General features: G+C 39.2%; 1 protein-coding gene across 1 annotated transcript; it reads left to right on the forward strand.

Moving 5' to 3' along the window:
* Positions 1 to 963: 963 nt before the first annotated feature.
* On the forward strand, positions 964 to 12,444 carry acmsd (aminocarboxymuconate semialdehyde decarboxylase). The gene is made up of 10 exons (XM_018764894.2): positions 964 to 1,079; positions 2,968 to 3,012; positions 6,055 to 6,151; positions 6,662 to 6,711; positions 8,365 to 8,601; positions 9,614 to 9,707; positions 10,420 to 10,515; positions 10,654 to 10,826; positions 11,128 to 11,226; positions 11,670 to 12,444. The coding sequence occupies exons 1-10, from the start codon at positions 1,023 to 1,025 to the stop codon at positions 11,739 to 11,741; spliced, it is 1,020 nt and encodes a 339-aa protein (XP_018620410.1). The 5' UTR covers positions 964 to 1,022; the 3' UTR covers positions 11,742 to 12,444.
* The last annotated feature ends 332 nt before the right edge of the window (positions 12,445 to 12,776 follow it).

Raw genomic sequence — 12,776 nt, forward strand, 5'->3', positions numbered from 1 at the left:
TGCTCAGCTGTATAAATGGGTAAATCACTAGAAGCTGCAATGGAGAAAAAGTATCAGCTAAAAAAACAGGTAATATAATACATACCCATAAAGCCCATATGTGGACTTAGATGCAGTAGAACTTTTTAATGCTTTTGTTCTTTTCTTTATACAAAAAATGCAGATAAATAGACCACTAGAGACCCCAAATTGGTCACAAGTCTTTGGTGTGTAGACAATTATTCAAACATTGCATCTTCTGAAAGCATGGCAAAAAGCCTCAGTGATGAGATGGTGGAGAATACAGTTAAACAGTACTTATGTGTAGTGCTTTTGAAATAATCTGAAATTAGTCCGATGACGAAAGGGACTTTTCAAAAACAAAATATCATGCCACATTGATGTGTGGAGTCATGCATGTTCAGGCAGAAATTCATCTTCTGGGTAGTGTAGTGTTCAGGATGTTTTCCTTACAATCTGAAGGTTCCAGGTTCAAACCATATCTCCTGCTGTTGTACCCTTGATCAAGGTACTCACCTTGAATTGATAGAATAAGAATGCCTTCTTATGTAATCTGATAAATCAGAATACAGTTGTATGCTGTAAGTTAGTTTGAATAGAGGAATTTGAATAGATAAAAGTTGATGAAAATAATATCACTGTTGCTTTCTAGGAGAACATCTGACCTGAATAAGAGTGTACCACTGTTTCCTCTCTTTATGGGACAGACAGTGAGAATTTTAGATATGGGTGTAGAGCAACAGAGGTTTCTGCAGTCCTGAAGGTCCTGTGGACTTTAGTCATAAATGCGATCATGATTTACTTTCACTACGCTACCAGATAAAGGTGTTGCATTTTAAGAAGTTATATATACAAATAGACCTTTACACTTTTTATATTTTGTTTTCTTAGATTACCCTGGAGTTGTGTGTACAGTTAATGAAAGTGGGAAGGACTGTAATGCTGGGCTGTCCTGGGGGAGGAGAAACGACCTCTAGACCATAACCATAAACTGTGTACATCAGAAAGCTAAAGCAGCCACTATGAAGATTGATATCCATAATCACATTTTACCAAAGGAATGGCCTGATCTTAAGCAGGTAGGATGTTTTACAAGCCAGACAACTTTAAGTAAAATAAACTTTACATATGTTATATGGTTATGGTTTGAAGTTGCTGTAGATATATTTTTACATGCTTTTAAACACTGATTTATAACATCAGCAGTCCATAGTTATACTAGTTAAGTGAGTGATAGTGTGTCTTGAAGTGTTTACTGTTACCTGGGTGCTCACTCAGTCGGAAACCATGAAGATAAAACACACACATGGATATGCAAGACCTGTAACACAGGGTAAACTGTGTTCTTGGGCTGTGCAGACAAACTGCAGGGCAACTGACTACATGTGTGTCTCTGTTACTGTAATGATACCCACATACGGGAAGAGAACATCAAGACATTGAACCTTAATCCCCCTTTGTGAAATTAAGCATTTGTAATAATTTTATGTAGGGGGTCTGTGGTGGCACAGCGGGTTTGACCGGTACCTCACTGCTTGGTGGGTATGGGGTTTGAGCACTACTCAGAGTGTGCGGCAGTTCCACGTTTCTCCCTGCGAGTGCCTTCCCCAACATACAGAAGACGGCGATGGCAATCCCCTTTTGTTCCTCCCTTGCCATAAAAACCACGCAGGTGGTCTCTATGAGTCAGGTTTCACTCGATGGCATCAACAACAATAATTACAAGCACATCTGGAATGGTGTGTAACAGTGTAAAGACCCTCCTTTTAGCACACAGGTGAAACATTATTATTACAGGCATAGACACTGTGAACTTTAAGCCCCTGCTCTTCTCTGTTAAAAATTAATAGCACGTTAACAATAACCTTGAAAAGAGTGGGCTTGATGCAGTCCACCCCTGATTGGCCAAAGGTAATAATTACTGACCCCATGTCCTGGGAACCTCTTCAAGAGCCTCCTATAAGGACTGAATGATCATTTTATGGAGACAATGGATTATATAACAAGTGAATGATTCATATAAGGAGTGAATGAGTCATATCAAAAGTGAATTATAGAATGAATGATCTGTTTAGAAAGTAAATGAGCGATATAAAAATGTAATGATTCCTAATTAAAGGATTTAGACTGTGTCACTGCATGAAAAAAGTGCTCTATAAAAATAATTTGAATAGAATAATTCATACATATGTATGTATATAGAATAATTCAATTTAGAATAATTCAATTGAATATAATAATTTGTATAAGGAAAAAATAATTTGTATACAAAATAACTGAATGATCCATATAAGGAGTAAATGATTTCCTTAAAGATTGAATGATTTGTGAACAGAAACGTGAATAATTCATATCGTAAATGATTTCTAGTGAATAGTGAATAATTTGTATAAGGAAAAGTGAATAATTCATATGAGGAGACACTGATGTGTATAAGGAATGAATTATTTGTATAAAAGTAGAAGATTTTTATCAGTGAAGGATTTATGTACAGGGGACAAAATTACTTTATTTACATGCAGAGGGAATGGTCTGTGTAGGGAGTAAAGGATGAATGATAATTGAAAAAGAATAAAAGCGAATGAGGAGTCTAAGATGTCACCAAATGAATATGTGCTGTTATAATTCAGGGTGCCCTGATTTAAAAAATAAGAATACAGAAGCCATGTTAGTTGTTATGTAACCCCTGACAGGAACTGTTTGAGTCTGTCAGGGTGTGATTATATTTGTTTTTTTCACTGTCATAGGAAAGGTTAAACTTCACTAATACTTTGTGTCCAATTGGAGGCTGGACTGCTTGCTATTTCCTGAGCTGTTCTGAATGCATGCAAGTGTAATGAAGAATGATTTTTAACTTTTGCATTTCATAGTTATGTCTCAGAAATTGATTATGAATTTTCGAAACCTAACAATTCCCCAACACACTGTATTGCAGTAATACTTTGCACTTGTTCTTGTGTTCCACAGAAATACGGATACGGTGGGTTTGTCCACTTACATCATCATTCCAAAGTAAGTTTTTTCCTATTTAGAGTTCAGTTCTCTGAAAAAATATAAAAATATCAGACCTTTTTCAATGCATTAAATTGCAGTGTTTATAGAAGTCAATGCTTGGGGATATGACTTTCTTTTTTTCTAAAATTATTTTTTAAATGATTGCCATAATTATTATAATAATTACAATGATAATTATAATAATTATTTTATTAATAAGACAAATATTATTGCAAAGTTTGACTGTTATGGGACAAACAGTAGTATAATGGCTGCAACTGCTATCTTTGGCTTCAAAGACCATAAGTTTGAATCCTACCTATTGCTATAATAGCCTGCATCAAGGCCCTTACCCTGAATTGTCACAATAAAATGATCCAACTGTATAAACAGGCAAATAACTGTAAGTATCTTAAAACTGTAAGCTGCTTTGGTGAAAATAATCAGCAAAAAAAATACATGTAAACAATCATTTTTTGCTTGTGCACAATTTGTGAGCCCTTCATAGCTTAACAAGCATCTGGTTCCATGCCGACCAAATCACACTGGCCAACAGCTCCCTACAGTGTCTATGTAGGTTCTGTGTGGGTAGAACAGGAATGCATCCTGCGCATGTTGGGACTGAGTCAAGTGCATGCGTATATGGGAGAGAATCTGTGACGTGGCATATTGCTGTATAGTGGTAATGAGCAAAGGGCTCCTATAGTGTACATAGCTCACTTTGCTGACTAAGGGCTTTTTGCTGCTTCTCCAAACCTGATTCAATTTTCACATTACCAGTAATTATTCTGTATTCTATTAAAAATGTATTTATCTAAAATTGGATATTTGTTTATGAATCTTCTTCTTTACATAGAACATTTACATGGACACATCAGGTAAATAATTGGACACTGTTACATAGTGTAAAGTCTTTAAGGTTTGGCCTAGATTCCTATCTGTTCATTACACTTACATTGGACATCTACATTATTTTAGTACAATTTTAGTGGACCTACTGTACAGATGCTCATTAAATTATGAAAGACTGAAATTTTGCACAGGCAAAAAATGCACAAAGGTTTTTGATTCTGGCTCTATAGTGGAACAACCTCACACTGTCACTCAGACTTACTGAATCTTTCTCAGCATTCAAGAAAGGTCTCAAAACTCATCTATTTCAGGTTCACTTCTCCCCTGATCTCCTATGTGCTCTATAAGCATGCATTTTGTTATCTCCTAAAAAAAGTCATATTCAGCTACTCATGTAATCTATATTGATTTATATGGTCATATGAGAGCAGCTGATTGTACCCAAGAATCATGTGTCTGCATTCAGATCTCTCCTGTTAATGTACTGTTGTGTTGTTTCCTAAGATGTACATCACTTTGGAGAAAAGAATCTGCTATATGAACAAATTTAAATGTAAATGTAAATGTACTAGATTCATTCAGACATGCACAAAAAACTGAATTATCAAAACTTCATTCTGCGTGTTGTAGGGGTCTGTGTATGTGTGTGGGTGGAAATACTGAGGGCACAGCAGGGTCTACCTGGACTGAGTGAATGAGCAGCTGCAATGCACAGCCTGGGGTCCTGTGTCAGCGGATGAAGCAGTACCGAAACAGACCAGGTCCCCAGTGGGTTCAGAAAATAAAACTGAATAGCTGCGGGAGATTCTACAGCACACCTCTACTGATACCTGCACACAGACACACACTTTCAGAACCACTTGTCCCATACAGGGTCGCAGGGAACCAGAGCCTACCCGGTAACACAGGCCGTAAGGCCAGAGGGGGAGGGGACACACCCAGGACAGGACGCCAGTCTGTTGCAAGGCACCCCAAGCAGGACTTGAACCCCAGACCCACCAGAGAGCAGGACCCAGTCCAACCCACTGTGCCACCACACCACTATACCTCCCTCACATACATACACCTTTACTATATTCATACTTTGCAAAGAAAACACAAACACCCAGAGCAGCCGGATAAAGAACCTTAACAGAAATAAGTTCATTTTTAATTTCTTGATAAATTCATTCTTTATTGATTCATACGGTGGTGCATAACTGGGATTTGGTGTGCAAAGGCTGCGCTAGTGAAAACTTATTAAGAATTCACAGAAGTTGTATATGAGAATAATTACATTCACACATCAAATTTTCTACAGAAGAGCATTTCCACTAAATATAATGTACAATGAATATTATGCAAGGGGGTGCGGTGGCACAGTGGGTTGGGCTGGGTCCTGCTCTCCGGTGGGTCTGGGGTTTGAGTCCCGCTTAGGGTGCCTTGCGACGGACTGGCGTCCTGTCCTGGGTGTGTCCCCTCCCCCTCTGGCCTTATGCCCTGTGTTGCTGGGTAGGCTCCAGTTCCCCATGACCCCATATGGGACAAGTGGTTCAGAAAGTGTGTGTGTGTGAATATTATGTATATTCATTAATTTACCTGATGTTTTTCCGCAAAGCAAGTTACAATGTTAAACTACTTACAATGATTAACCATTTACCCAGTTTACCCAGCTGGGCAATTTTACTGGAACAATTTAGGGTTCTCAAGAGTACTACAGCTGGAGACTGGATTGAAACCTTCAACCTTTTAGTTCAAAAGCTCTAACTCCTATGCTATTTAAAAACATGAATGAGTTTCCCCAGTGGCCAGTAGGTATACTTATAGCTCTGTAATTTCTTCATTATGGTAGCCATTAGTTGACTGTCTTCTTTGTTTCTATTAATTTTTCTTGCTGTATGCCTGTGTTACAGCGGTCTGTGTCACTGCGTGAGAAGAGCGCTCTATAAAAAATAAAAATAATAATAATAATAATTTGAATGCACATTTTAAGTTGATCATAATGCTGTCCTTAAATTCTATGCATAAAATTTAAATTATCTTTAGATACAGATTCAATGCCTGCTATCATAATAACAATAGTTATGTTAGACTGTTTAGTCTAAATCCACAGAAAGAAAGAATTAATACACATGATTATTTTGCAATGACAATAGTATGCTCAGGTTTAAAATTGTTGTGTCAGTAAATTCATTGCTCATAAATCTAATTATCTGTTTAAATTTTTAGGGTGAAGCCAAAATGATGAAAGAGGGGAAGGTTTTCCGTGTGATCCAGGAGAACTGCTGGGAACCAAATGTGCGAATTCAGGACATGGATAAGTCTGGTATGTCTATTTCAATTCTTTCCACTTAAACGTCATATATAAAGGAGCATACTGTGCATTTAGCTTTCATAAAAGTACACTGCCATCCACTTTCAGTATGCATATCACTTCCTGGAACTAATTTCTTTAAATGGTCTTTTCTGTAAATGGCTGCATAGTAGTGTATATACAAGGTTTATATTTTTTCCTTCAGTTTGAATTCTATTATACTTCTTTTGTGGCTGTGTTTATTTGATGTTGACTGTTACTATGATAAGGGGGGTGCAGTGGGTTGGACCAGGTCCTGCTCTCTAGTGGGTCTGGGGTTCGAGTCCCACTTGGGGTGCCTTGTGACGGACTGGTGTCCTGTCCTGGGTGTGTTGCCGGGTAGGCTCTGGCTCCCTGTGACCCCGCATGGGACAAGCAGTTCAGGAAAAAGTGTGTGTGTGTGTGTTACTATGATAATGTAAATTACTAGTTGAGCAAATCACAAGGTGAGCTGAAGGCCTTTTTGGGCATTTTGTCCTCCAGGAGTGACTGTCCAGGTGCTGTCCACAGTACCCGTCATGTTCAGCTACTGGGTGAGTGAGTAGCTGTGTAGAAAGACTGGTGTGTCAGTGTCAGGGAGCTCATGACTCACTGAAGGACTCTCCTTCAGTGCTGGACCTCAAGGCACCCAAAAACCATCCCTACAGTCCTCCATATAAGCAATCCTTTAAGAAGTTCTACAGGGGGCATGCTGGGGTTTGCACAGACTCAGCTCTTAATTGCTGTATTGAAGTTGATAACTGGAGAGAATGCCACCACACATGGTATTTCAGAGGTCATTGTGACTCAAATTAAAATGTAGCCTGTAAGACACCAACCCTCAGGATCAAGAGTTGTGAACTGTTCTGCAAGATTGCCCACTAACAACCACATGTATCTACTTTCATATTTATGATGCCATACCTACAAGTTTATCCAGGATTCACAGGCAAATACTGAGCTCCCGTAATCTCATGTTATATGTTATTACTACGGATGGCATGGAAGATTTTTTTAAGGAGCTTTCAAATGCTTTGAAAATTATCCCTGATTCTGTTAATTAGGAGCAGATGTCAAAAAAGCTCTGCATAATCAAGAATTTACATGCAATCCAATGCATTTTACTTTATTGCAAGGTAGAAACCTATATCCTACTTTTAACAGAGAAAATGTGTGGCTACCCTGCAATGGACTGACATCCCATCCAGGGTGTTGTACCCCCCTCAGAATTGCACCCAATGCTTCCGGGATAGGCTCTGGATCACCATGGCTCTACTCAGGATGACCAATTATTGAAATCAGATGGATGGATGGATGGAAATATAAAGACAGTTTTATATCAAGTATATCCTTTTAGGTAAAGAATTATGTGAAAATTAACACTTGAATTCTTATGCAGCATTTTGAAGAGATCTACATAAGCCTTGATGCTTGAATTTAAAGTTTCTGCTACAAATAAATCAAATTTTTGTCAGAATTACACCTGAAAGAGTTCAAGAAATATATTGTGATGACACAAAGCAGGGAAAGTACAGTAGTTCTCCCCATGATGCTTTGAAGAATGCTTTAAACTGCCCACTAATTAATATGCAGGGCTTATATTTTCACTTGCTGTTTATTATATACAATTATACACACACACACAGATTTTCTGAACCGCTTGTCCCATACGGGGTCACGGGGAACTGGAGCCCACCCAGCAACACAGGGCATAAGGCCAGAGGGAGAGGGGACACACCCAGGACAGGACGCCAGTCCGTTGCAAGGCACCCTAAGCAGGACTCAAACCCCAGACCCACTGGAGAGCAGGACCTGGTTCAACCCACTGCGCCACTGCACCACCACGCCCCCTCTATATAACTACATATAGATAATTATATATATAATTATATATAATATGTTATATTATATTATACGATTATTATATTATATATAATTTTATTTAATATATTTCCTAGTTGGATTCATTATTTCCCTGTTGTTATTATAATTACTAAAATGTTACCTAGTAGCAAACAGATTAAATTAATTAAAGGATTATTTCCTTGTACCTGTTTAAATTAGAGGTGTAAACACTATTCATTTCATTATTAATTATTCATAAAATAAATGAGGGATTATTCACTTATTTATGATATGTGCCTCAGTGAATGGAATATTCCTGTAGAATGCAAATTAATTGGACCTGTTCCTCCACCCTCTGACAGGCTAAACCAGAGGACACAATGGACCTCTGCCGTATCCTGAATGATGATCTGGCAGGTGTAGTGCAACGCTACCCGCACCGTTTTGTGGGCTTGGGCACACTCCCTATGCAGGCACCACAGCTGGCTGTAGAAGAGATGTGCCGCTGTGTCCATGAACTGGGTTTCCCTGGTGTGCAGATTGGCTCTCACATCAACTCCTGGGACCTCAGTGCCCCAGAGCTGCACCCTGTCTATGCTGTGAGACCTCCTTCCTCCAATAACTTACGCTAACTACTACTGTGTTTATGATTTTCTCAAAAGCAATGTACAGTTCAGGGTATACAGGAGTGCATTACAAAGAGCTTTAGACACAGGATTCACAAAGCTCATCTTGTTTGTATGAAACCACCATGTTGCTGGTTCAAATCCCTTAAGTACCTGTCTGTGGAAGTGAAATTCACACACACATTGGCTGAAGCCACTTGTCTCAAGCCAGGCTGGGGGGCTGAACCTGGCAGCACAGGGTGTAGGGCTGGAGGGGGAGGGAACACACCCAGGACAGGATGCCAGTCTGTCACAAGGCACCTAAAGCAGGGCTCAAACCCCAGACCTGCCAGAGATCAGGACCCCGCTAAACCCGCTGTGCCACCGTGCCCCCTAAAAGTGAAATTCAAATAGCAAATACATAGATAATCATAGCAGATGGTGTTGCCCTCATTTATGTAGCTGTCAGGAGATTAGGAAAGAAATGTGTCTGAAACGGATAGATTTGAGACCTATCTTGAGTGCTGGAAGGGATTCAGCAGTTATAAGGAACAGAGTCAGATCATTGGACTACACTGTGGCAGTTATTTATCGGAAATGGGAAAAAAGGTTGAGAAGAAAGAGAACTGAGGAAAGAGAGGCAACTCTACCCAAGGGGGCAGCATATCATACCATAAGGAGTGGCTGGTCTTGAATCCAGACTGATTTCCCTCAAGGAAATCGTTCTGGACAAAGGATTTAGAAACCAGACTGCAACACAGTACAGAGTTCTGAAAAGGAGCAGACTTGTCATTAATTCTCAGCTGAGTTTGGGACTAGAGAAGGCTTTTTGAAGATCAAAGTGACATAAATGCTATTTTTAAGTCAGATGCAAAGCCACCAGAGGAGAATATGGTGTTAAAGACACAAGAAAAAAAAGGAATAAGTTGTGCAGAATTTGTCTCTAGAACAGATGAAGGAATAGGATTGAGAAATTTCTGAAGATGAGTGACTTTTTTGTGCTCAGGCTGCTGAAGAACTGAACTGCTGCCTGTTTGTGCACCCATGGGACATGCAGACAGATGGCAGAATGGCTAAATATTGGCTCCCCTGGTTGGTAGGTTAGTATAATTCACTGCATAAAATGATTGTTTCAAATCACTTCCAATGTTATTTTTGTTATTAATGGCCACATCAGTTGGTCCTTATGACATTATTAAATTTGTGTCAGGATCAATTTGTTGGTGTAATAATGGGATTCTTCATAACATGTTCAGTGCCATCCAAAATTACTGGCACCCTTGACAAAGATGAGCCAAAGAGGCTATCAAAAAATCCTTTTATTGTTGACTTTCTTGATCTTACAGTTAAATTATGAGAGAAATCTGAATGTTTCACTGAGGTAAAATAATTCAAAGGGGAAAAAAAATCACAATTATTGGCACTCCTAGAAATTCTCATGAACAAAATCTAATTAACATGTATTTACATTCATATTTTACCTTGTGAGTCTCATGAGGAACTCTTATGGGGTATTTTCTGATTGTTATGGTCTTTTTTATTCATCTTTTCCAAGGATACCAATAATTCCAGGGGGCACTGTATGAACACTTAATAATAATCACAGGCAGTGTGGATTCACGTGAAGTCCTTCAAAAATGAAATTCCCCATAGAGTTGCACTCCTGTAACTCGAACAGGCTCCTCTGGGCTGTCGAGTAGCTATAAGATACTGTCTGCTGTCAGCAACAACTATAGCTGTAACTGTTTCGACTGAGTGGTTCATGACCAGCACTGTGTTGAGACTTAACAGTCACTCTTTGTTCCCCGTCAGGGATGCCATTAGAGACGACAACGGCCATCTGCTCTATGATCTTCGGCGGTATCTTTGAGAAATTCCCAAAACTGAAGGTGTGCTTTGCTCATGGAGGTAAAGCATGGAATTAAAAATAATGAAAAGCACAATGGAATACAGACAATAATAAAACATGTTTGACACATGTCAGTTATGCAGCTTCAGGAAGCAGAAATAGGAGGAATTATTTTGGTGTAACATTTGATCTTTCAGGTGGTGCTTTTCCATACACCGTGGGCCGAATTGAGCACGGATTCCAGGTCCGGCCAGATTTGTGCGCAGTGGATTGTAAAATCAATCCACGGAGATACCTGGGCTCGTTCTATACTGACTCCCTGGTCCATGATCCATTGGCCCTGAAGCTTCTGGTTGAAGTGATTGGACAGGTAACAGGATTCCATAACTTAACATATGTGATATATTTGGGATATTCTTTAGTAAAAGGAAATGATATGGACAATAAAATAAAGTAGCAGTTTGTGGGTTTTGACAGGAACGTGGAACCTTTATGTGAACTTAGAATTTACTTGTAGTTGATGGATTAAGGAAATGTAATAATAAGAAGAAATGTGTTTCACTTTACAGTATAATGAACTTGTATAGCTTTGTGTATAGCTACCACATGGCAAATAATGTTCTGATACAAAAGAAAAGAAATAATGGGTGACATAGCATCTGTTCTTGAAGGATAAGGTCATGCTGGGAACAGACTACCCATTCCCACTGGGTGAACTGGAACCAGGGTCTCTAATAGAGTCAATGGATCAGTTTGACCATACTTTAAAGGTAACCTCATCATGGCTAAAGGTAGCGTCATCATGTACACCCAACATTTCAGTAAACCCATACATATAATCCATAGGTACATGGGTCAGCTGGTAGTGTAGTGGTTAGAACCATTGCCTTTGGATCCAAAGGTTGTAGGCTTAATCCCCTCCTCTGGCTATAAGTGCCCTTAGGCAAGGTACTTACTCAGGTGTGTAAATGGGTAAGCTTGTAATAACTGTAACCTTGACATTGTAAGTTGCTTTGGAAAAAGTGTCAGGTAAACATATATAAAGCTTTTCATATGTATATATGCTTTTTCAAAGCACATGCATATATGTGTTTTCTGGTTTTTGTTTAGATACTGATAATATTGAAGATATAAAAGATATATAAAACTATAAAGAAACACCAGATTTCTGCAGATAATGTTTTTTCGCAATGCACTTGGTCTTCTGTTCCAGGAGAAACTTCTTTCAGATAATGCTCTTGAGTTCTTGGGTCTTCCAAGGACACAGTTTGAGCGGCCTGCATGATCATCATCAGGAGTAACGTGTGGAAAAAATCAAGTCAGGAAATCAACAAAATAAAAAAATAACAATGTAATTTTGTCAAAGTTGAGGAGCTGAGATATATTGACCCTAGTGCTTAAAGTAAAAGCTATGGCAGCAAAGTTTAAGTAACATGTTAAAGACCTAATGAATTAACATGGTCTAAAAACTTCATTAGAATCTACAGTACACCTGAGGTTTATGTCATACTATCCAAAACTCACATGTTTTTGATTCCAGGTGAGAAATTCTTGAAATTTTTGATTCCAGGTGTACTGAGAAATACCTGTATACTATGTTGAAATGCAGTATGTTACACACATAGTATGAGAATCTGAGACCACAGGAGGCAATGCGGTTAATGGCATGTGAGGACTTCAGATCTAAAGGTTGACAGTCCAAGGTCATGGTGGCTTGCTATTGTAAAAGGCATTTATCTCAAAATTGTTCCATTAAAATTCCATGAAACAGATGAGCTATGCAACACACAATGAACTATAAGTTACAATTACAAACAACTTTCAGAAACATTTAATTCTACAATATAAATCACTTGCTCTACTGAAGGACCAGGCATAGCAGTAACAACACATGCTGAAACTGTTCATTCAATACTTCTGTGTTTTGATAATTTGTGTGAACTCTTGAAAAGAAACAGTCTCTCTCACACACACACACACACACACACACACACACACTTACTTTCTGAACTGTTTGTCCCATACGGGGTCACAGAGCCTACCCAGCAACTCAGGGCACAAAGACAGGGAGGGGACGCACCAGGACAGGATGCCCATCCGCCACAAGGCACCCCAAGCAGGACTTGAACCCCAGACCCACCAGAGAGCAGGACCCAGTCCAACCCACTGCACCACCACACTCCTCTAGAGACAGTCCTTCATATACACACACACACACACACACACACACACACATTTTCAGAACCGCTCGTCCCATACAGGGTCACGGGGAACCGGAGCCTACCCGGCAACACAGGGCGTAAGGCCGGAGGGGGAGGGG

This window comes from Scleropages formosus, chromosome 21 (genome assembly GCF_900964775.1).
Source record: "Scleropages formosus chromosome 21, fSclFor1.1, whole genome shotgun sequence".
Taxonomy (NCBI): Eukaryota; Metazoa; Chordata; class Actinopteri; order Osteoglossiformes; family Osteoglossidae; genus Scleropages; species Scleropages formosus.